At 36.9% G+C, this 23,920-nt stretch overlaps 2 protein-coding genes across 7 annotated transcripts in view; one reads left to right on the top strand and one right to left on the bottom strand.

Moving 5' to 3' along the window:
- The window catches only part of LOC139747200 (uncharacterized), a 58,482-nt gene that overhangs the window by 25,182 nt on the left and 9,380 nt on the right, over positions 1-23,920 (bottom strand). For 4 of the 5 annotated variants that reach the window (XR_011712336.1, XM_071659210.1, XM_071659213.1 and 1 more), the window contains exons 1-2: positions 4,230-4,603; positions 1,395-1,536 (exon numbers count right to left, since the gene is read on the bottom strand). Coding sequence is in view for 3 of the 5 variants with exons in the window: in XM_071659210.1 (XP_071515311.1) it covers positions 1,395-1,536; positions 4,230-4,306 (219 nt within the window). In the remaining 2 variants the exon portion in view is untranslated. Of the gene's footprint in view, positions 1-1,394; positions 1,537-4,229; positions 4,604-6,722; positions 6,798-23,920 lie in introns of those variants that run through there. The other variant, XM_071659212.1, reaches the window with a different exon arrangement.
- LOC139747201 (long-chain-fatty-acid--CoA ligase ACSBG2-like) overlaps positions 5,815-23,920 on the top strand; it is a 32,218-nt gene continuing 14,112 nt past the window's right edge. The window contains exons 1-8 of one of the 2 annotated variants that reach the window (XM_071659214.1): positions 5,815-5,932; positions 9,883-9,948; positions 12,237-12,412; positions 14,182-14,315; positions 17,909-18,072; positions 20,662-20,815; positions 22,341-22,582; positions 23,731-23,888. In XM_071659214.1, coding sequence (XP_071515315.1) covers positions 9,886-9,948; positions 12,237-12,412; positions 14,182-14,315; positions 17,909-18,072; positions 20,662-20,815; positions 22,341-22,582; positions 23,731-23,888 — 1,091 coding nt within the window. In that variant the 5' untranslated portion in view covers positions 5,815-5,932; positions 9,883-9,885. The remainder of the gene's footprint in view (positions 5,933-9,882; positions 9,949-12,236; positions 12,413-14,181; positions 14,316-17,908; positions 18,073-20,661; positions 20,816-22,340; positions 22,583-23,730; positions 23,889-23,920) is intronic. The other variant, XM_071659215.1, reaches the window with a different exon arrangement.

Raw genomic sequence — 23,920 nt, 5'->3', positions numbered from 1 at the left:
CATTTCCCTTTTACTACAAGTAGTGCAGCCTTGGATAGCAGAAGCCAACAGAAAAATAGACTCTTTCAAAGAAATTTATCCCAGAGAAATAATAAATGAAGTAAATAAGAAAATAAGGGAGAGCAGTATATCAAGGAGATGGAAGGATAAAGTGAGAGAGGCTCCAAGTTACTAGGGCCTGAACATGTAAGAGGGGAAGATGCATGCATGGAATAAAGCAAATAGGAGCAATGTGGGATACAGAGGACAATGTGCTGTGAACTGGCTGAACCAGGACATGTGAAGTGGCCAGAGGCAATCACAGTAAGGTTTGTGGAGTATGGTAATGGATATAAATCTAACCATAGCTTCTTTACCAAAGAACCCCTTCTATAGTGCACCCACCAAATGAGACTATTGGTTAAGTATGGTGATGTTCTGTGTGTGTGTGTGTGTGTGTGTGTGTGTGTGTGTGTGTGTGTGTGTGTGTGTGTGTGTGTGCGTGTGTGTGTGTGTGTATGAGGTAAGAGTAGAAAAATCTAGCAATAATTGCCCATAAACTTTCATACAGAGATTGCACTGTGTGCATGAGATGTCTTGTTATATGATGAGTAATTGTTTGTGATTATCATTTGTGTGTTACAGGGAGTCTTACACTCATATCGCTCAATCTTTTAATCTTGCATACAGGGACCAAGTCTTTTACTGCTAATGTATTGGAGATGTGTGGTCTCCAGAGCACTAATGAGAAAGTGTAACTTCTGAATCTCTGATGAGTGAAGTTTGGGTGTTTGATGTAGTGGTGTTTAAGATTGAGCTGGGAAGGTGATTGCTTGGTGTTTGTTGGATTAATTTCGGTCAAAACCTTCTCACAAAAATATTGTAATCAACAAAACTCAAGTCAACATATACTGAATTAATTTCTGAATATTAAGTAAATATATAAGATATATACATCGAGCTTTACTGAATGATCATTATCCAAACAGCAAGCATTTAAACATCCAAGCATTTAAGAGTCCTCCATTTTTCCATACCTCCACTTCTGCTATAAGTAATCATAGTAGAAGTTAAAGGCGTCACACTCTGAGCATATACTTTTATTTTGTCTGCAAAACAATTTGTTCTCACTGATGCAAGAGGTAGGCCAATAGCTCTGACATTAAAACCCATATACTCTAGCATCAAAATGCCTTAATACTTTATCTAATTTTACTTCTAGATTAATTATTTTCCTTGATATTCTTAACAGAAGCAACTCACATTTGCTTAGCATTTCCTTTCATTTCATGTCTTTGATATAAGATAGAAGATATATTTCCTAACTTAACAACATATACTAAAAACAATGCATAATGAGGAAACTTATAGTGAAGATTCACTGCATAACAAAACAAGATTCTATATACTCCAACCTGGTGATGAGGTAAAGACTGGCTCTCCTGTTGAGCCCTGAGCTCCACCGGGAGTGTATCTGGATGTGGAGGAGGAGGAGGAGCGCTCTTTAGACGTGGGTCCTCCCATGATGTCTTCTTGTTAACATGGTCAATAAAGTAGCTGTAAATGTAATAAATGCAAATAACATAAGTCTAAAGTAAGTAGAAAATGCTTTAAATGCAATGGAATCAACATGTTTCATATGTAGGCTCACTGCTAAAAAAACAATTTTAAAAAACCTACATTATTTAATGCCAGTCCACTGTCTATGGCAATAGAGAGGTAGTGCCAGAAGCAGATGAACAACAACCTCCTTTACTCACATCCACTCTTTGGCAGCCATATATAATGCACTGAAACAGAGCTCCCTCTCCAAAACCAAGCCCACAACCCTTTCCTTGGGTTTCCCCTGACTGCTTCATTTCCTTTTCCTCAGCCCAGTGCATGTCTTGCACCCTGTATACTATATCATTCAACTTACTCTATCCCATGTATGCTACACACCCTCATACAAGTTCAAGTTTCAAACAGCCAATGCTTCTTTCATTCCGTCCTTCCACCACCTCCAGTTTACCCCTTATCGTTGTTCCCTCCACTTCTAACAAGTATACCCCCTTCTCATCCTCTCCATATGCCCAAATCATTTCAGCACACCCTCTTCATATCTCTCATATATACTCCTTTTACTACAACATCTTACTCTTTCATTTGTCACTCGATCAACCATCCTCACTCTGCATACTGTCCTCAAATGTTTCATTTCCAACTTGTCTACCTTCTTCTCTATATTCTTATCTACACCCCATGTCTCATGTCCATACAACATCATTAGAACAATTAGAACACTGAATATACCCATCTTTACCCTCACCAACAGAGACCTCTTTTTCCACACACTCCTCAATGCCCCTGGACCATAGCCTCTTCACCCACCATCAGGCTCACTTTAGCATCCTACTTCCTCTCGGTCCTCTCCATTCAAACTCACTCCAATTAACCTGCTTCTCTCAACTGCATAAGTAAATAATGGGTAACTGAATAACTGAGATGTTAGAATTCTTTCCCAGTGCAACATGTAATTGCCTGTGACATAAAGCATCTTTAAATACTAACAAAGCACCCCTTCTACTTAAATGACACTGGGAAAAGGCATCCCATACAAGTACAGCTAGGGTTCCTTCAAGGCAAGACATTGGGTTACGTGGGTATATGATACTCAAAAAATCTTTCATAGTGTTGATTACAGTTGTCTGCATTATAAAGCATCTCTACATACTGATTAAGCATGCCCTCGAATTCAAATAAGGGCAGGAGGAGGATATCCATACATGTAGGGATAATGCAATCTGTCCAAGTACTGATACAATTTTTCAGGGGTTAAAAATACGTGGGGCAAAAGTGAAGCCCTGATAAGTTTAAACAAAACTTAAGAAAACTTCACTCAACTTCATCTTGAAAATGAGATAAACCTTAATTTTCATCAACAACACTCTTACTTACTTCCAAAATATTCTTTAAATGAGGTGAGAATATGCAAACATTCTTTGTGAACACAGCCACCAAACAAATCCCCAAGTAGATGAGAGCAAAGACACTATAACTCATACTTTCAAATGACATCAAAACATGTAACTTCAAGGAGTGAGAAGTTAAGAGAGGTATCGAAATGTTCTGTTGATTTCTATAAGTGTTTCACTTTTACCATTTTTCCTATCATAGAATTTTGTAATCAAACACCTACTTATGTATAATAAAAACATTCCAAATCATGCATCATCAATCCAAATCACTTATATCAAGTGTAAGGAATTCATTGATATGCTCTTCCTAATCCATGTTATTTCTATGATGTCCCTAAACTGCAATTTTAGCACATTTCCCTTAAACAGCAACTACAATACAATCCTCATCTTGTAAGACCTCTAATCAACAATTATAAACACTAAATAGAATAAATATGCATCAGTGTTCTGGAATGCTCATGTTTAGGATATAACAACAAATGAAGGGCATGATTTCGTGCTTTATATTCTGCCGATTATAAAGATTTGGGAAATTAATGGGATAAATATTGTAAAGGAAGGAAATGCACTTGTAAAACATCAACAGAACCTATAAATACCTCAAGTAGTAGCCAAAATGACTGCAAAATACATCAGCATTACATTCAAAGGCTGCAACAGATCACACACGCCATTTATTTGTTGAAATTTGGCACCAAATTAGCTGTGCATTTTCATATATATGAGTGGTATATTTAGCACAAAATACTACGTTACAATATGATGGTAATGTAAGGTTTACGTAGGTTCTATATATTTCTTATATGATTTACCCAATTTTGCACTAATCAACCTCAAAGTTTCCAGATACTCTACTACTCTGTCAGCAAATATAATTCATCGTGATATGAAAGTATGAATTGTCATCATCTAAAGGTATCTGAAGCACTGATAAACAGTAAATTAGCTGGAAAACTGTACACAAGCTCCAAGCTTTCTACTGTATTTAGAGCCATTTTTAAGGATAAGCTTGAAGAACAATTTAAAGCTCAGAGCTCCAGTGCTTTTTTCAAGCAAGTTTATATATATATATATATATATATATATATATATATATATATATATATATATATATATATAGAGAGAGAGAGAGAGAGAGAGAGAGAGAGAGAGAGAGAGAGATCATATCTTGGTTGTCATGAGAATGAACATGGCAGGCAATCTTGCTCTGCATCACTGAATATTCCTACTCTTCATTTCCAAAAACTACCATTATACTGAAGAAGAAAAACCTTCTCAAAAAGGACTTACTATCGGCCACTCCTGGCGTCAAATCTAACTTCCCAGCCCTGAGGAAGACCCTGGAACCCGTCCCATCTTCCCGCCATTTTGACGTCGTCTCTTAATGGTTGCAGACGACGTAATGAGCGTCGGGCTCAGCTGCGTCCCTCAGCCACTCCAACAATACACAGTTTATAAATTATGGTAAATAAAAAAAAGCAACAACAACACCAAAAGTCAATTCTTCATAGAAGATCCAATGTGGGAGAATAGGCTTGAAGGCGTAATATTCAAGGAGGTAATATGGGTTCAAGGTTCGCCATCGCTCACTGTACACCACTGACATCTAAGTGTTTGTAAACAATTGGTAATTTTCAGACGATATTTTGCCGAAAATCTTTTTCCTGCGAAAAAGAAAAGAAACTATATATATATATATATATATATATATATATATATATATATATATATATATATATATATTATCAAGGGAAATATTAAAGAGATAGGGGGATAGAGGAGAAAGAATACTGCCAACGTATTCCCTGTGTCGTAAAAGACGACTAGAGGGTGAGCGAGGGGCCTGGAAATCCTTCCCTCCTATTTTACGTCTCCAGGAAGAGAGACGCTGACGATGTAAGAATTTTCCTCTCTGAGACTGAGTCATCTGTTCATGACGCTACCTCTCTAAATAACAATGGACTGAAAATGTACAATTCTATGTCAGAGTTTAAGGTTTGTAGAAGATACCAAGCCCCGTAAAACAGATAAGTTAGCATATATATATATATATATATATATATATATATATATATATATATATATATATGTGTGTGTGTGTGTGTGTGTGTGTGTGTGTGTGTGTTGAAGGCTCCAATCACGGACCAAAGTCCACATCAAGACCGGGCCTTAAATAGCGTATACAAAGGATTATAAAAGGGAAAAGGAAGAGACAAAGGGAAAGTAAATCATCATAAACAGCAGAATTCATATACCGAAGGATTGGGGGCCAGGGAAAACTGAAGTACTAAAAAAAATCATCATCACTGAAGAATGAAATTTGGAGCTAACATTAATACTGGGACCAGTTTTAATCACAAGATGACAAATGCAGAGCTGCAGTTGGACTGACAGCTGTTAATACGCAAATACCAAGAGTAATATCGGATGTCGTTGCTCTATCGTGGCTCCTTAATGATGGCACTATCAGTTATCGCCCCTGAGATTAAATCTTGTGTAGTGATATGATGCCGCATGTTTCAGATCATGGTATGAAGTATGTGCAAAAGACAGCTTCAACGGCTTTCAGCCATTTGAAAGACATACATGTGCATCAACTACCCATGTTCATGGATAATATAAACACGTCAAAAGTCAGGTCTAAAACAGTGATGATTATCACATATGACCATGAGCCTCATATAGAAGAAAATAAGAAAAACAATCCCACAATTCAGGGAACCCTGTCTCTATACTGCATTCCCGCCCAACAAGTTAGCGGCGAAGTTACAAGTTCCTCTTCTACAGAAATGAGTTAGAACGGCTGTAGGGAAGACTATGGAAACAGAAAGATGACTTGTCCGTCTGGCAGGCATGGTGAAGGTTGGACCTTAGTTCGTACCCAATATACATAGCCAAGGTCACACGATGCCTGTTCGCTTAGTTTCACATTGGTTGATGTGTTCAAATCATCATCGCAGCTGAAGCCGACTATCTGTCTTGACTACAGTTAGGTATCTACCATGTTTACTGCATTCCACGTTATCTAAGTGCGAATCAATATCTATGGCAATCTTAGAGATTAATACGCCCCCAAAATTTGTGATGCACTCGTGGGGGTGTGTCCCATTGAATGTGTGTCTCTACGCATATTAGACCCAACATCCTTGTCATTAGCGTTTCTTGCATAGTCATTTCTTTTTTTTCATTCATGTGACCTGGTATGATCGGTTATGTCGTCATAACTCAACGCTTCGTAATGGTGTTGAATTGTTTCGTGGGTTGACTACTTTTATCTGTACACTCCTGGTCTATGTCGTCGTATACAATTATGCTATAGGTGGGGTTGGGTGCGAGTAGCGAACCCTCTCGTCCTTTACTGATCATATATAATTAATTGTGTAATTCTGAATTAACCTACTATATATATATATATATATATATATATATATATATATATATATATATATATATATATATATATATATATTCACCATTTCCCACGTTAACGAGATAGCGTTAAGAACAGAGGACTGAGCCTTATAGGGAATATCCTCACTTGGCCCCTTTCTATGTTAATTCTTTTGGAAAATTATAAACGAGAGGGGAGGATTTCCAACCCCCTCGACTCCCTCCCTTTTCAGTCGCCTTTTACGACAAGCAGGAAATACGTGAGAAGTATTCTTTCCTATCCCCAGGGATAGTATATATATATATATATATATATATATATATATATATATATATATATATATATATATATATGGTGCACTGGACTAACTCCCCCAAATAAAAAGAAGTTACCTTCAGGTATTTTGCACCTAAGTGAAGTCTCTCACTCCCGAAGTCGTGCATTCTTTCCTTGCCTTCGGCCATTTCCTGGAAAAGGGGACCTGGTATTATATGATAATGATATATATATATATATATATATATATATATATATATATATATATATATATATATATATATATATATATATATATATATTATTTTTTATACATATTCGCCATTTCCCGCGTTAGCCTTAGAGGGAAAATCCTCACTTGGCCCCGTTCTCTATTTCGTTTTTGGAGAAGTAAAACCTGGAGAGGAGGATTTCCAGACCCCTGCTCCCTCCCCTTTTAGTCGCCTCTTATGACACGGAGAGGATACATGAGAAGTATTCTTTCTGCCCTATCTCTCCATGTGACCAAACCATGATATATGTATCCCTGGGGAAAGGGGAGAAAGAATACCTCCCACGTATTCCGTGCGTGTCGTAGAAGGCGACTAAAAGGGGAGGAGGCGGGGGGCTGGAAATCCTCTCCTCTCTTTTTTTTTTTTCCAAAGAAGGAACAGAGAAGGGGGCCAGGTGAGGATATTCTCTCAAAGGCCCACTCCTCTGTTCTTAACGCTACCTCGCTAACGCGGGAAATGGCGAATAGTTTGAGAAGAAAAAAATTTGTATATATATATATATATATATATATATATATATATATATATATATATATATATATATATATTATATATTTTTTTTCAAACTATTCGCCATTTCCCGCGTTAGCGAGGTAGCGTTAAGAACAGAGGACTGGGACATCTGAAACCACACTGCTCTTCCCCAATCTGATGCTCTGTATATGCCTTCACCCTCTCAATTAAATAGTTTCACACAATTTCTTTAACTTGGCAAGAAAGGTCAGATTGGTTGATCTAATTACTAAGATTTTAAGTTACTTTGGTTAAGTCTGGATATATTTATATATTATTCATGTAACATGAAATGATTGGAACTAAATGATGAAAAACTAACCTAATATAATCAAGCACTGAGACCAAACAAGTTTCATTTAGTTTTGCCCTATAAAAATAATGTGTGTCTAGTAGATAAATTTGCACTAAACAAAAACTATGAACCTGTACTAATTCAAGGTCACCATTTTTTTTTGGTAATTTTAAGTATAGTCCCACTGCATTATTAAGGAAGAATTTAATTGAATGGTATGATTTCTTATGAAGAATATACTACTATCATTGAATGCCACTGATTATTTTTACTTTTTGACAATGAAAGACAATGATAGGGAAGGGTCTGAGGGTCAGGAAAACTGTTGTACATGTTAATGTAAAGATAGCTGAAACTTAGTAAAGTCAGTAGGTCCTATGAAAACCTCGTTTTCTGCAGCAGTCAAAATTTATCTTAATTCTATGTTGTGGTCAGTTTGTACCAGACACATCTATGGTTTCAGTATTGTGCCAGCCACCTTGGAAAGTCAATAAAGCATAAAGTAAGAATTACAATGGCTGATGGCACTGCCATTCAGCCTCTCAACAGCAACCCTCTAATGCAGTTTGGGGCTTTACACTGGTACACCTGAGGTAAAGAAGGTGGCTTCAGAAACTTTTAGTTGGAGGAAATTGAGAAAAGGGGAGACGGCCTTAGAAACCTTTAGTTGGAAGAAATTTAAAGGGATATTTGGCACTCTTCTTTTCCCTTTGCAAAATGGTATCTTAATTCCGCTACTCCTCCAGTTTACCAATGAATATATATATATATATATATATATATATATATATATATATATATATATATATATATATACATATATTTCTTTTCTATCTTTCAAACTTTTCACCATTTCCCGCGTTAGGGAGGTAGCGTTAAGAACAGAGGAATGGGCCTTTGAGGGAATATCCTCACTTGGCCCCCTTCTCTGTTCCTTCTTTTGGGAAAAAAAAAGTATGTATATACATACACATGTATATACATACACGTCCACACACGCAAATATACATACCTATACATCTCAATGTATACATATATATACACACAGACATATACATATATACACATGTACATAATTCATACTATCTGCCTTTATTCATTCCCATCGCCACCTCGCCACACATGGAATAACAACCCCCTCCCCCCTCATGTGTGCGAGATAATGCTAGGAAAAGACAATAAAGGCCCCATTCATTCACACTCAGTCTCTAGCTGTCATGTAATAATGCACCGAAACCACAGCTCCCTTTCCACATCCAGGCCCCACAGAACTTTCCATGGTTTACCCCAGACGCTTCACATGCCCTGGTTCAATCCATTGACAGCACGTCGACCCCAGTATACCACATTGTTCCAGTTCACTCTATTCCTTGCACGCTTTTCACCCTCCTGCATGTTCAGGCCCCGATCACTCAAAATCTTTTTCACTGAAAACCTTTTCTCTCAAAGGCAGTGTCCCCTGAGCAATTTCTTTTGTTTTTCTCTCCCCGAACTGCACAAATACAATATTCAGTGACACACTAGGACATCTGACTTGATGTATGGTTATGTACATTTCCACATCAGTCCACTGGGAGTCCAGTTGTTTTTATACAATGGGAAGTGAGTGATCTAGTGGTGGTGGCCCTTGATGTGTGAGAATATGTATATCTCTTCAGGACATTCCGACTGATATGCACATTTGCCTTTATGTGACCTTGTTCAGGGGTTGAATATTTTCATAAAACCTTTTGAATTGTGTCTTCTAAATGATGCTAGTTATATATTGGACTGGCGTCAGATGGGATCTCCTGATGGTTACTTAACAGTTTTTCAAGCTTGGTGAATTAAATCATTACCTAAGTTCTTATATAGTTGATTGATATAGATATTTAAGACTATTTGCCTTGTTATAATAATCTTGAAATTTTTTCATGCTTCTAAATTATTGTAGTTTTATATTATGAGATCACTGAAGTTTTCTGATTTACAATTTTTGATAGTTTTCAAGCAAATTGGATGATGTTTTGGTAGTTTTTAAGCAAATCAGATGATAGAATTACAATAAATGATTAACAAAAACTGCAAAATAGTGAGTCATTATTTAGTAGAATAATGCACAGAATTCTCTCTGTGTGTTGATTTGAATGATGTTAAGTACCAAGGTAAGTACATAATTTGATATGCCTTTCTCATTTTAAACTCTTCTCTTGACAGAATATGGATATGGATTCAGCAACAGCAGTAGCAGCACCTACAGAGTATAGAAATGGCCCTGACCAGGTACAGTCCTGCAGATTTTCCATAACGTTTAATACGCACTGTGCTTCAGATGTCGTATTTAGTCTTTGATGGTAAAACAAGATAGGACAACCAGAATGATCACATTCCTTTTGTAAATTGGCACAGCAGAACCATAAACGTTTGACCTTTACACAGCAGTATTTTGTGCCCATCTTCATTTTTTAAAAAAGTAATTTATGAAATTATGAATTGGCATCTAAAGTGAGAAAACTACATGGAAAGTTATATTATATACTTTTTTATTGGTCTGGTCCACTGCCATGAGTGAGGGGTCCATGAGTGGGGGGAGGGGGGGTTGACATATGTGGCACATCTGGATAAGAATATGTGATGAGGATAGTTAGTTTCATTTAGTGCAGCTTAGTTTTGCAGCCTGCTGTTATTTCATGCAGAGACACAGCATTGGTATTGAACTACAGGAATGCTCTATACTTAGATTATGCAGTACTTACTGAAAATAAGTTATGAACAAGAGTGGTTAGCTCATTTGGGAAGTTTTGTTTCTGTAGGAGAACTTGGTTTTATGCCCTTCTCTTATTTCATACTCAGGCACAACATTGATGATCTATGACTTGCGTACTGTATATTTAGAAGTATTACACAAGATATGCTAACTAAAGATATGTGTAAGGGAGAATGCCTTGCATATAGTGGAAGAGGTTTTTCTTTACAAATATTGTGCCTCCCCTACTACACCATTGCCCAGCCTTCCCCAACCCCTTTTTCAAAAAACTTTTTTCATAGCCCACTTGTGCCACTTGTGGATTCATTGAGGTTAGTCTGGCTGAGAGGCTGGTTGATGGAACTGATTGGTGGCTGGTTCTCATCTGCTTAGACGAGTTAATAGAGGGCTCTAATAACCAGTCCCTGATATTGCACTAACTTATTATTTCATTTTTGCTTGTAGACTACACCTTTAGGAGAAAAGATTTTTCACATATAAAAGCCTATATTTCTAATCTGGTAACAATGCTTAATGTCTGTCCCTTGGAATTCTTTGTGATGTATTTTTCACATAGATTAGTTGCCCACTTGCACTTAAGGAAATTGCAAGGCTAACATGTGTAGAGATGGAAATAGTAAATGTATGTTTTACATGTAAATTAGGTTAGTATAGTGAGTGATAGTAGCAATGAAACATCTTGGGGAAATGGAACTCGGAATACTACTTACATTGTCCATCCACCCTGTGCGCAGGAGGGTGGATGTGCTGGAAATGAGATGTTTGAGGACAGTATGTGGTGTGAGGTGGTTTGATTGAGTAAGTAATGAAAGGGTAAGAGAGATGTATGGCAATAAAAAGAGTGTGGTTGAGAGAGCAGAAAAGGGTGTTTTGAAGTGGTTTGGTCACATTGAGAGAATGAGTGAGGAAAGGTTGACAATGAGGATATATGTGTCAGAGGTGGAGGACGAGGAGAAGTGGGAGACCAAATTGGAGGTGGAAAGATGGAGTGAAAAAGATTTTGAGCGATTGGGGACTGAACATGCAGGAGGGTGAAAGGCGTGCAAGGAATAGAGTGAATTGGAACGATGTGGTATACTGGGGTCGATGTGCTGTCAATGGATTAAACCAGGGCATGTGAAGCGTCTGGGGTAAACCATGGAAAGTTTTGTGGGGCCTGGATGTGGAAAGGGAGCTGTGGTTTCGGTACATTATACATGACAGCTAGAGACTGAGTGTGAACGATTGTGGCCTTTGTTGTCTTTTCCTAGCACTACCTCACACAAATGCTGGGGGAGGGGGTTTTCATTTCATGTGTGGCGGGGTGGCAACGGGAATGAACAAGGGCAGACAGTATGAATTATGTACATGTATATATATGTACATGTTGAGATGTATAGGTATGTATATGTGCTGTGTGTGGAATTGTATGTATATACATATGTATGTGGGTGGGTTGGGCCACTCTTTCGTCTGCTTCCTTGTGCTACCTCACTAACGCAGGAGACAGCGACAAAGTATAATGATATAAAAAAAGATAAGTAGTTTTGTATTGTAAATTAAACACTTTACTTCAGAATGCATTTTCTTGACTTCATTTAAGTCTTTTTATATTTGGTCTTTTGGTTATAAATCCTAGAATGTATTCTCCTGACTTCATATCAATCTTTTTCTATATGGGCTATTGATTATGAATCCTAGTATTGTGAACATTAAAGCATTACTAAATTAAAAAAGTGTTAAAATGCTTAAGTGTGATAAATATTTTGGTGTTGAGTTTCTTAGCATTTCCAACAAAATATAATTTATTTTTCTGCTTTTAAAGATACTACCTGCAACATCCTTCAAAACCTCAGATCCAGATGGTGTGATTCAGCTGCACCTGACTGAAGAAGGACCAATGTCAGAGCAACCCATTTCTCTTCACACAATGATGCAGAAAAAAGCTGAGAATTATGCAGAACATCCTGCACTGGCTGTTAAGAGGGATGGGGTGTGGAAGTACGGAGATTTTTATGTAGTCTCACTGATACAAATGTAGTTAAACGTTAAGAAGCATGCTTTCAGCTTTCTTTTGGATTACCAAAAGTTTTTTGATTATGTAGAGTAAATAAGAAAGAAAAACTTTTGAAAAGTAAACTATAAAGCACAATTTTCACCATTTGATTTTGAAAAAAATCATTTCTAAACAGCTGGCAGCCACTTATGAAAGTCTGAATTTTTTCAACTATTTGGTGTGGACTATACTCAAGGGCCAACCTTGAATGTACGCCATTTCTTGTTTGCTCAAGTTATTCACTTTAGAGTGTATGTAGCAATTGATAATGGTACTGGTTTTTATGGCTAAAGACTCTCCCTTACTTTTAACAATTCTTTCTCTCTTACCAAAGTTTAAGTACCAGTAACTTTAGTCTGGGAGATCCAAATAATATGATAGAGTAGTCACTCCTTTGTCATACAATTCTGAACCAGCTAACTTAGCATGGAGGATTTAGGGGCATGTATGTATAAAAGAAAAGTAGCTTCATTTTGATTTTTTGTGATTGCAAATAATTTTATTTTATTTTTATTTATTTTATTTGTTTTACTTTGTCGCTGTCTTCCGCATTAGTGATGTAGCACAAGGAAACAGACGAAAGAATGGCCCAACCCACCCACATCCACATGTATATACATACACATCCACACACGCAAATATACATACCTTTACATCTCAACATATACATACATATACACACACAGACATGTACATATATATACACATGTACATAATTCATACTGTCTGCCTCTATTCATTCCCATCGCCACCCCACCACACATGAAATAACAACCCCATCCCTCTGCATGTGCGCGAGGTAGCACTAGGAAAAGACAACAAAGGCCACATTCGTTCACACTAAGTCTCTAGCTGTCATGTAATAATGCACCAAAACCACAGCTCCCTTTCCACATCCAGGCCCCACAGAACTTTCCATGGTTTACCCCAGATGCTTCACATGCTCTGGTTCAATCCATTGACAGCACATCGACCCCGGTATACCACATCGTTCCAATTCACTCTATTCCTTGCACGCCTTTCACCTTCATGTATGTTCAGGCCCTGATCACTCAAAATCTTTTTCACTCCATCTTTCCACCTCCAATTTGGTCTCCCACTTCTCCTCATTCCCTCCACATCTGACACATATATCCTCTTGGTCAATCTTTCCTCACTCATTCTCTCCATGTGACCAAACCATTTCAGAACACCCTCTTCTGCTCTCTCAACCACACTCTTTTTATTACTACACATCTCTCTTACCCTATTATTACTTACTCGATCAAACCACCTCACACCACATATTGTCCTCAAACATCTCGTTTCCAGCACATCCACCCTCCTCTGCACAACTCTATCAATAGCCCATGTCTTGCAACCATATAACATTGTTGGAACCACTATTCCTTCAAACATACCCATTTTTGCTTTCCAAGATAATGTTCTCGACTTCCACACATTCTTCAATGCTCCCAGAACTTTCGTCCCCTCCTCCACCCTATGATTCACTTCCGCTTCCATGGTTCCATCCGCTGCCAAATCCACTCCCAGATATCTAAAACACTTCACTTCCTCCAGTTTTTCCCCATTCAAACTTACCTCCCAATTGACTTGTCCCTCAACCCTACTGTACCTAATAACCTTGCTCTTTTTCACATTTACTCTCAGCTTTATTCACTTATGTTTATTATTTTGTTTTTTTGTAGTAATTCTTATTTATCTATTTTTACAGATATTGGACATACAAAGACTACTTTTCAGAGTCAAGAACAGTGGCCAAAGCTTTTATTAACTTAGGATTGGAAAGGTTTCATGGTGTTTGCATCATGGGATTTAACTCCCCAGAATGGGTGATTGCTAATTTTGGTAAGTTATATTTTGTATAATTGAGGTTCTAAGGTTCAAATCTTTAAGAAATGTTCTATATTGTTACATGTTTGGATGTAACTGCAGAGGAAAATGTTTATCTGTACATCCATAACACCATCTGTTATCAATATAACAAGGCCCATCCTGCAATGGAAAGAAAACCTATCAGATGAACAGATAAACCATAAACCCAAAATGTTGTATAGACTGAAAGGAAAGGTAGAAGTGGAAAGAGCCATTAATAAGAAATAATTCAAAATGCTTTTAATCATATGCAAAATGCAAATTGAAGACCACAAACTCCATTGGCCCTTAAAAGCAGAATAGGATATCTTTACAGATGACTGCCAGTAGATGATTGAGATTTTGAAAAAGCAGGAAGAATCAGTGTCCACTGAACCAAAAAACACTTTTTTTTTTAAAGATAAATGTTCAAACACATTTCTTCTAAACAGTAACCCTCCTATGTTATGCATAGTGGATATCACCTCTTCACCACAGGATTTCCAAAAGGCCAGTGAGAGCATGTCATTAACTTTGCCCAAGGATTGAATTTCTGAAACTTATTTTTCATAAGGAATGCTAAACTTTTGCACAAGCACAAATCATCCCTTGGGAAAAAATTCTAGCATCTGATATTTCCAAGGGTTTAAAACTGACACATCACCCCACTCGATAAACATGGAAGCAAAGCAGTCTCAAAATACTATTGACCGATTACACAAAAATTACACTTTAGGAAAATTTTTGAGACTCCAAAGAGGCAAGTGGACTGAATTTACGGAAATGAACAATCTACATAACCTAGGACAACTTGGCTTCAAGTTGAGATGATTTACACCTCTTGCAGTTGTTTGACCAGTGTGATGAAAGTGTTGAAGCTCTGGAGGACAAGCAAAATGCTGATGTGACCTACAATGACTTTGCAAAAGCATCCAATAAATGTGACTGGTGCCATAGCACATAAAATGCATAAGATGGGAATACTTGGAAGAATCACGAGATGGATGTACAACATTTTAGCTTCCAGATCACATGTATTTGTAAACCAGGCCATAACTGTTACCTCCAAAGTGAAAAGCTCAATCCTCCAAGGAACTATATTTGCACCCCTCCTGTTCCTCATTCGTAAATCTGACAATGACATGAACACAAGTAACAATTTCATGTCATCCTTTGCTGAATATTTTAGAATAAGTATGAAAATCATGTCAGTAGAGGATGTTGAAATGCTAAAAAGAGACATAAATGAAGACTTTCAGTGGGTCATTGAGCACGATGTGCTTTTTAGTGGAGATAAACTTCAACTCCTTTCATTATAGGGAGAATAAAGAATCTGAAAATGTCACAGGATACCAGACAAACACAGATTTCCTTATGAACCTGTTGCACAATGTGAGACCCCATAATGATAATGTCTAATGACTTAACCTTCTATCCCTGGGGATAGGGGAGAAAGAATACTTCCCACGTATTCCCTGCGTGTCGTAGAAGGCGACTAAAAGGGGAGGGAGCGGGGGGCTGGAAATCCTCCCCTCTCGTTTTTTTTTAATTTTCCAAAAGAAGGAACAGAGAATTGGGCCAGGTGAGGGTATTCCCTCAAAGGCCCAGTCCTCTGTTCTTAACGCTACCTCGCTAATGCGGGAAATGGCGAATAGTTTGAAAGAAAAGAAAGAAAGAGTTAACCTTCATTGAACACAACAGAGCAGTGGTAGGCTCCTTAAGCAGGATTGAGATGCATCCTCCATAATTCAAGACATGGTAATAAAAACCAATGATGATACTTTTTTAAGGTGCTGATCCTTCAACAAATAGAATTCTGCTGTGTTGTAACCTACTAACAAGGCAGGTGATATTGCAGAATTTAAAAATGTTCAAAGATTTTTGACCACCCATGTTAACATGGTAAAGGAACAAAATTACTGGGAATGGTTGAAAACACTGAGGCTTTACTCCCTGGAATACAGATTAGAGATGCATACAATCAGCTATACTGTACTTTAAAAATCCTAAAAAGTGTGGTCCCAAAATAAACCCAGAAATGATTTCCCACAGTCACATCAGGCATGGAGACTAAACCACTACCTTTGAAATCCAAAGTTGTGATATACACAAAACTCTTCAATCCTTTGCTTCTAATCACCAGAAACACCAGCCTGTGGGCTATGGTTCCCACCAGCTTGGTTAGCCAACAGCTCAACCCGGCAGCATGGCCTATTCTGGGATGTGGCAGTTGAACCCCTGAAGACTTTATCAGGTATTCATTCACCTGGTATGAAAAGAATAAGAGGTTCCTTTAAAGTGGACCAGCAGTTGCTTTATTCATTTCCTTCTTTTCTCTATGGTGGTACAAAACATACATATGTATGAAAATAACAGAAACAAGTATAAAAATCATTCAATTAACTTTTTGAGATGACTATGATTAGTTAGCAGAAATCTATAATGAACATTATTTACTTATTATGGGAGATTTCACCATATTTTTATCCATGTAGTTAGTTTCTATTAGTTTCTAAGTCGTTAGTTCAGCAGTTGTTAACTTTAGTTAATACTGCATTCATTGATCTTATTTTCTGTTTGATAGGCTTAACATAATGTTCTTTTGCTGAATAGCCAAATCTTTTATTACAGTCTTAGAATTTGATTATTGGAACTGCATTCTAATTAGACATTATAAAGTAGCATTATTGGAATCCACCTGTGTGTAACTATTCAGTGGATGAAATGCCATCATTGTCAGTGGATGAAAAAGTTAAGTCTCACCAAGGAACTGCCCACTCCAAAGGAAGCCATTATTTCCCTGCTATGGGATGTAATGCAGCCCTGAAGCAGTAGAGCTTTGTGTAAGGGGTTCTGGGGTTAAAGAATTAAAACTGAAACATAAATCACATTGTAGATCTTTAATTATTTCGGATCTGTTGTCCTTATGGTTGTCAGTAACAGAATTTCAGTATAGTTGATGTTATTTTGAAAGTCATCTCTATTGACTGGCTGTGAGTAGAGGTTCCACTAATCTACCAGTGAAACTGCTTTTTCTTTTCAGATGTAGCTTTGTGGCTTGCTTCTCCCCTTCATTACTTTTTGTTCTGATGTGTTTAGTGTTGTACAGTGTTATGAAATAATTTTGAATCAGACAGATATCTGACAGGCTGTGGGAATTTCGTGTTGGAATTAGCATGGGATTTATTGTGGTGGTTTTAGATCATCTTTGTTTTCAGTTCATTTGGGCTTTTCATATCCCATATTGTATCCTAGATAGAGAAGGCAGTTGAATACATAACATCTTGTATTGACTGAGAAAGCATTGTCTTTTTCTGTATTGGATGTGGCACAGGTGTGAACTTGTAGCAAAGGCATACACTGTACATTCTCCTTTACTTCTTGTTTTGCATTATATTACCATATTTAAACATGCTAATGTTTCTTTTGCCTTATTTTACATCCATTGTTTCATTTTTTAGTACTTTTCACTGTTGTGCATTTATATTACCATATTTAAACATGTTGTGCTCTAACAGAGTGCATTACTACTCCATGATATTCTTCAGCTATCAATCCATCTGATACATATTAATTTCTTCACGCAGGTGCAATTTTTGCTGGTGGGTTTTCTGTTGGTGTATATACCACTAATTCACCAGAGGCCTGTAGACATTTAGCTGATAACTGTCAGGCCCAGATAATTGTTGTAGAAGATGATGCTTGCCTCAATAAATTCTTAGCAGTTAAAGACTTTCTTCCTGGTATCAAGGTTGGTATCTGAAATACCTTACAGAATGTATTTTTCATTTTCTGAGTAGCTCTAAAAACATGAGCTCTGTTTCTCCTCAGTCATCAGGTACATGACCACTTTTCCATGCCAACATAAACACATGCAAAATGTATTCATCATCAATTTCACTTGCATTCTTCCCTCTCTTTTACTGCTTCATCTATACTCCCAGCTTTTCCGTCCTTCATGTGTGTTATTGCTTTTCTTTCTTCTATATCACTTTTGCTCTGTCCTTATTCATAATTTTATATCTCCAATGGCCATGTCTTTTTTACTATTGTTTCTAATCGGCTCTTAGAAGTACTCTATATTTACTTCATACTTTGTCATGCACAGTCTCCTTGACATGTTTGATACACTGTCACTCATCACACAAACCCTTTGTCTGGATCTCTTTACCTCCATTTAAAACATCTTTTAGTTCTTTAAATTTCATTCATTCTTTGTAGATCCTCATTTGCTTTCTATTTATTTATAAGCACCGTCTTAATGATTTTTCTATTCAAGACTGTGTTTTACACTCTCTGCTTTCATCATTATTTTGAGTTAGAGTTGGTGTCTGTTTTTTGTGAACCATCTTTCTCACATTTTCTTTTCACTTTATTGTTCCTATCTGTGGAAACCTTTCATAATGCACACTCCAACTGCCTCCATACCACAACAGTCCCATCTTATAACTCCCTATTCGTGGTTAGCTTTTTAATATGTTCAGGGTGGGAGTTTACACTTGTGAGGCACCAATTTACACATTGTTTACTATCATACAGCATCTTAGGTATATATATGCTGTCTGCATTAACAATGTCCTCAGTCATTTTATTCCTTTTATCCACTTCTCTGTACTAAGAGCAGTCTTCTTAACATTTTTTAACAAGTGTCTCATTTATTATCATGTAATGCCCTCTGTTTGCTCTATCTCTACATCTCTTGAAGAACTGTTCATTGCCAACGACATTGATCTTTTGTAAAAACTTAAAGGTTATGTTTCTATTGTTGTTCCTTGTAGGCAACCCAAAAGCACTTCTTTGTAACTATTGGTCCTCCCCGAGAGATGAAGACCAGAGATGAATCACAAAGGAAGGATTACCCTTGCACTATCATTCATCTCAAGGATAGTCAATTAGCATATGATGAAATTAAGTTAGCAAGGCAATCATTCATATGGCATTCAGTTATACTTGCTGTATATTGTTTGAGAGAATTTTGATATGATGTTTGTTGGGTGAGTGTCTTTCATGCAATTTTTTCTGTGACATTTACCAAGGTTTCTTAGACACTCATAAAACTTACAATGAGACATTATCTGGAAGATTCAGTATCTCTTTACTGTTAACCACGTTTTGAAATCTTCATTCCAACTTATTTCTCCTGTCTTTCCACAACTTATGTCTGCAGTGCTACATGCCTCTCTTGAAGCCTCTACTAATGCCCACTTTTTTTTTTAACTGCCACCATACTGTCACAGCCCTGTCTTGTACTTCATCCAGTCATCTGGCACACACTGACTTTTTCATGCTGCTGTTTACACTTTTTCATAACCAATTAGCTGAAATTTCATGTTCTCACTAGTTTACTCTGGCTCCATTTTTCTTATTCTTAAGGGTAATGTTCTATTTCTCATTAATGCTTATGATGACTGAGGCTCAATAATGAACAGAAAAAGATGTTTCTGTTATAAAATAAATCATTATATATGCTTTCATTTTGAAATAATTTTGCATGGCAAAAACTAGAGATATGAGGCTTGATAATTCTTCTTGAGACATAAGCATCCACTTTATCTATGATTCACCTCCAAAATAAAGCCATTCAGTGTTTTATGTAATCATCAAAGATAACAAGTCTCCATTCTGCATCTATTTATATTTAACCTGTTCATGAGTTTTCTGATTGGGTGTTGGTTCAGTGAGTGGCCATTATGTACTCAGCTTGATACATTTTGCCAGGGTTTCTCAAAATGCTTTCCAAACTTAGAAAGAGAATTGTGGTCTTGAAAAACGTTTTTTCCTTTCTTAAGTGGAAAGGCAGAGTACACTGCCGTTAAGCCACTTATTAATGGCAGAAAAGTGACATTATCTATTTCATATTATGAACTAAATGTATCTGGTCCACCCTATGGAATAGAGAGCATAGTTAATGATGACAGATAGATCAATAGAACCTGTTAGGGATGTAGAAAAGTGCATGGATTGAAAGACAGACATATAGGTAGGTATGTGTGTTGGTAGGTAGGTAGACACAGACAGGCAGACAGACAGTTAGATACACTGATTCATACATTCATGTGTAGATATGTAGATAGATATAAGGATGGATAAAGAGACAGACAGATAGACTTGTAGAGAGACAAACAGATACAGACAGACTGACATATAGGTATATGATTAACCTCATTATACATCCCATGTTCACTGATGTGCACACAAAAGGTTGTCAGATAATGATCAGTATGCAGTTTGTTAGCATGTGTAAGAAATTCTTAAAGAATATACCTACTAATAGCATGAAAATAGAAATTATCATTTTTGAATGTTACATGAATTTCATAACTAAATAGCTTTATTGCAGGCTATCATTCAATGGAGGGGCACACCAAGTGCACCTGGAATCCTTTCTTGGGCTGAACTCATAGCTATTGGCTTAGCAGAGGAAGAAACACAATTAAATGAACGACTCTCACTCTCTGCAGTCAATCAGTGCTGTACATTGATATACACATCAGGTAAAGAACAAGGATTACTTGTTAATTCAGTGTTGTTATTCATGCAGGTATTTAAATTCATATTAGAACAATGTTTTGGATCAGATTACAAAGCAGGCGTGGTATGTGGTGGATTTGTGCAGTGTCATTTTTCTGCATGTGTGTCTTTTCATGTTTCAGTAGCCAGCTTGTATGTTTATTTTCAGGATACTGGTTAGTATCTCTGACACTATTCAAGGCATTTATGAAACTCCTTAAGATATGGATAAACAAATGCCTCCTTACCATAAATGAATTAGTTAATGAAGAATCAAAATTCACTTAGAATTATAGCCCTGATAGTATCTTTCCTAACGTGACACAACCAAGGATTTTGACTAATGTAAATGAAAACAAAGTAAAGTAAAATCTCTGGTATCCAGAATTTGAGCCAACAAAATGATCAAAACAATGTTATTTCTCAATTTTGGGTGGCGTCCCTCCATTATTAAAAAAAGAAAAGCTTTCAGTAATTTCCTGGCAGCTCCTTGAAGTCATCTACATTTTGTACAAAGTGCAAGGGGAATAATTTAAGCCTCGAATAGAAGATGGAGTTGTGCAAGAGACTGGCAAATGGTGAGTCCAAGGCGGCACTTATGAAGGATCTCAACGTAATTTGCTTACGTATATTAATATTTCCCCTTTATGAAATATTTAGATATTTACAAATTATTTAACATATTACAAATCTTCGAATGAATGAAAATTTTGTCGTCTGGATTAGTGATTTCCAAAGTATTTTGGATAACAGCGGTTTTATTGCATACTGTTTTTAAACAATAATAATGGATCGGATATTTTAATTTCAAGAGTAGTTAATATAGAGAGCAGCTACCATAATTATTAAGAAATGCATCTCACATTCATACTTAGCTACCCTACTAGACAACAGGAGTCATAGTGTTAGTTTTGAAATCCATCAGACCCATCAATAAAGATAATTTATTGATTGTACATTCCAAACTTTAGTTTTTCTTCACTACCTTTGCTCCTCATGTGTTGCCCTTTGCATATAAATTGATTTATATGCACTGAAACCAGGAAAGGGAGCTGTGGTTTCGGTGCATTATTACATGACAGCTAGAGACTGAGTGTGAACGAATGGGGCATTTGGTGTCTTTTCCTAGCGCTACCTCGCACACATGAGGGAGGAGGGGGTTGTTATTCCATGTGTGGCGGGGTGGCGATGGGAACAAATAAAGGCAGACAGTATGAATTATGTACATGTGTATATATGTATATGTCTGTGTGTGTATATATATGTGTACATTGAGATGTATAGGTATGTATATTTGTGTGTGTGGATGTGTATGTATATACATGTGTATGTGGGCGGGTTGGGCCATTCTTTCGTCTGTTTCCTTGCGCTACCTCGCTAACACAGAAGACAGCGACAAAGCAAAATAAATAAATATAAAATATAAAATGAATAATATTTTTTACTATGGAGATGTTCAAAGAGCCTAGTTTTGATTGATAGTTAATTTATATGAATCTTTTATTTCAGGTACAACCGGTCACCCAAAAGGAGTTATGTGCTCACAAGATCATCTTACATGGGGAGGAGGACAGTATAAAGAGAATCTACCTTCTCTTCGAGTAGCCCAGGAAGTTGTTGTTTCTTATCTTCCAATGAGTCATCTTGCAGCCCAAATGCTTGACATATACTTGGCTGTTTCAATCCTTGCTACAGTTTACTTTGCTCAGCCTGATGCTCTGAAAGGTTCTCTGCTATCAACATTACAGGAAGTGAGTTATTGAAAATTATAGATTTTACACACCACTATGCAAGTTTTCCCACAGTAACTCGTCCTATTGTGTACTTGTATGAATGGGCCAACATCCAATAACTTAACCACTATTTTCAAAAACTTAAGGCTGTTGTTTATGAATAGGCCAATCCTCCTCCTTTGTTCTTTCCTTTCCTCCTTGCAATCTTCTTATGTCTTCAGTAAGTTTTGTCTCCACAATTGCACCAAGTTTGTTTTCTCTAATTTGATCCTTGAACTCCAACACTTATGATGTCTCCATATTTTTTCCCTTTCTCAGTTTATTCTTACTTTTCACATTTTCTTCTCTTGGTCTGTTACCTCTGATGAATACCATGATGAATTCCCCTTTGTTTGTATGTTTCTTTGCCCATTCTTAAATGTCAAGAGGAGCCCTTGGAACTGTCTAGTCCTCCTTAACTGTGGTGCTTTTCTGATTTAGTACTGGATTAAGGCTAGGGTCATATCACATAAAAATGCAATGGGTCATATTCAGTGGATGGAAGTATCTCATGTATATAAGGTTTACAGTTGGAATTATTAGTGTCACTTGAATAATCATCATATTTTGAGGATGGGTTGAGGTTGTGTATGAGTGGGTTAAGTGGCTGTATGTACTTGCTCCAGCCAGTGAAACTGGGAATGGACTAATGGTAATAAAAGAGATTTTTTTTTTCAGCATCCTATGGGAGACACTGTCAGTACCTTCTGGTCATCCAAAAACAGTCCACTTTTTTAACTCTCTTTGATTTATGGTTGATTCATCTTTCGTAATTTCAACCTCTTGAACTCCTACTGTTTCTCAGTGTGTTAGTTTTTCTATTAGATATACTCATCTTTTAGCTTTGTGATTATCTTTTGCAGTAGTTTACAGATAGCCTCTCAGTAATTTTAGCTTGTAATGCATTGCATTTTCTCCACCACCATTTTTTGTTACCAGTCCCTGTCCTACTTACTTCACAAATAACACCTCAGTATTCAAAAGTCTTTCTACAGTACTTGCCTTTATTCTGTGGCCTTGTGTGAAAGAATTATGTGGCATTCTGTTCCATACAGTTGCATATCAATATGAGATATACCCATGTGATCATACTGCCTCATTTTAATCTTCATTGCATGATATGCTAGGTTCAGCCAACATGTTTCCTGGGTGTGCCCAGAGTGTGGGAAAAAATTCATGAAAAAATGCAAGAAGCTGAAGCTAAAGTGGGAGGAGTGAAGAAGGTTATTGCATCATGGGCTAAATCACATGGACTAAACTTTTATAATGCCCTTGGCAGTGGCAGGTAAGCTTCCAATTAAGTAATGTCATATAAGC

This window comes from Panulirus ornatus, chromosome 67 (assembly GCF_036320965.1).
Source record: "Panulirus ornatus isolate Po-2019 chromosome 67, ASM3632096v1, whole genome shotgun sequence".
Classification (NCBI taxonomy): domain Eukaryota; kingdom Metazoa; phylum Arthropoda; class Malacostraca; order Decapoda; family Palinuridae; genus Panulirus; species Panulirus ornatus.
This window is presented reverse-complemented; position numbering and strand designations above follow the sequence as displayed.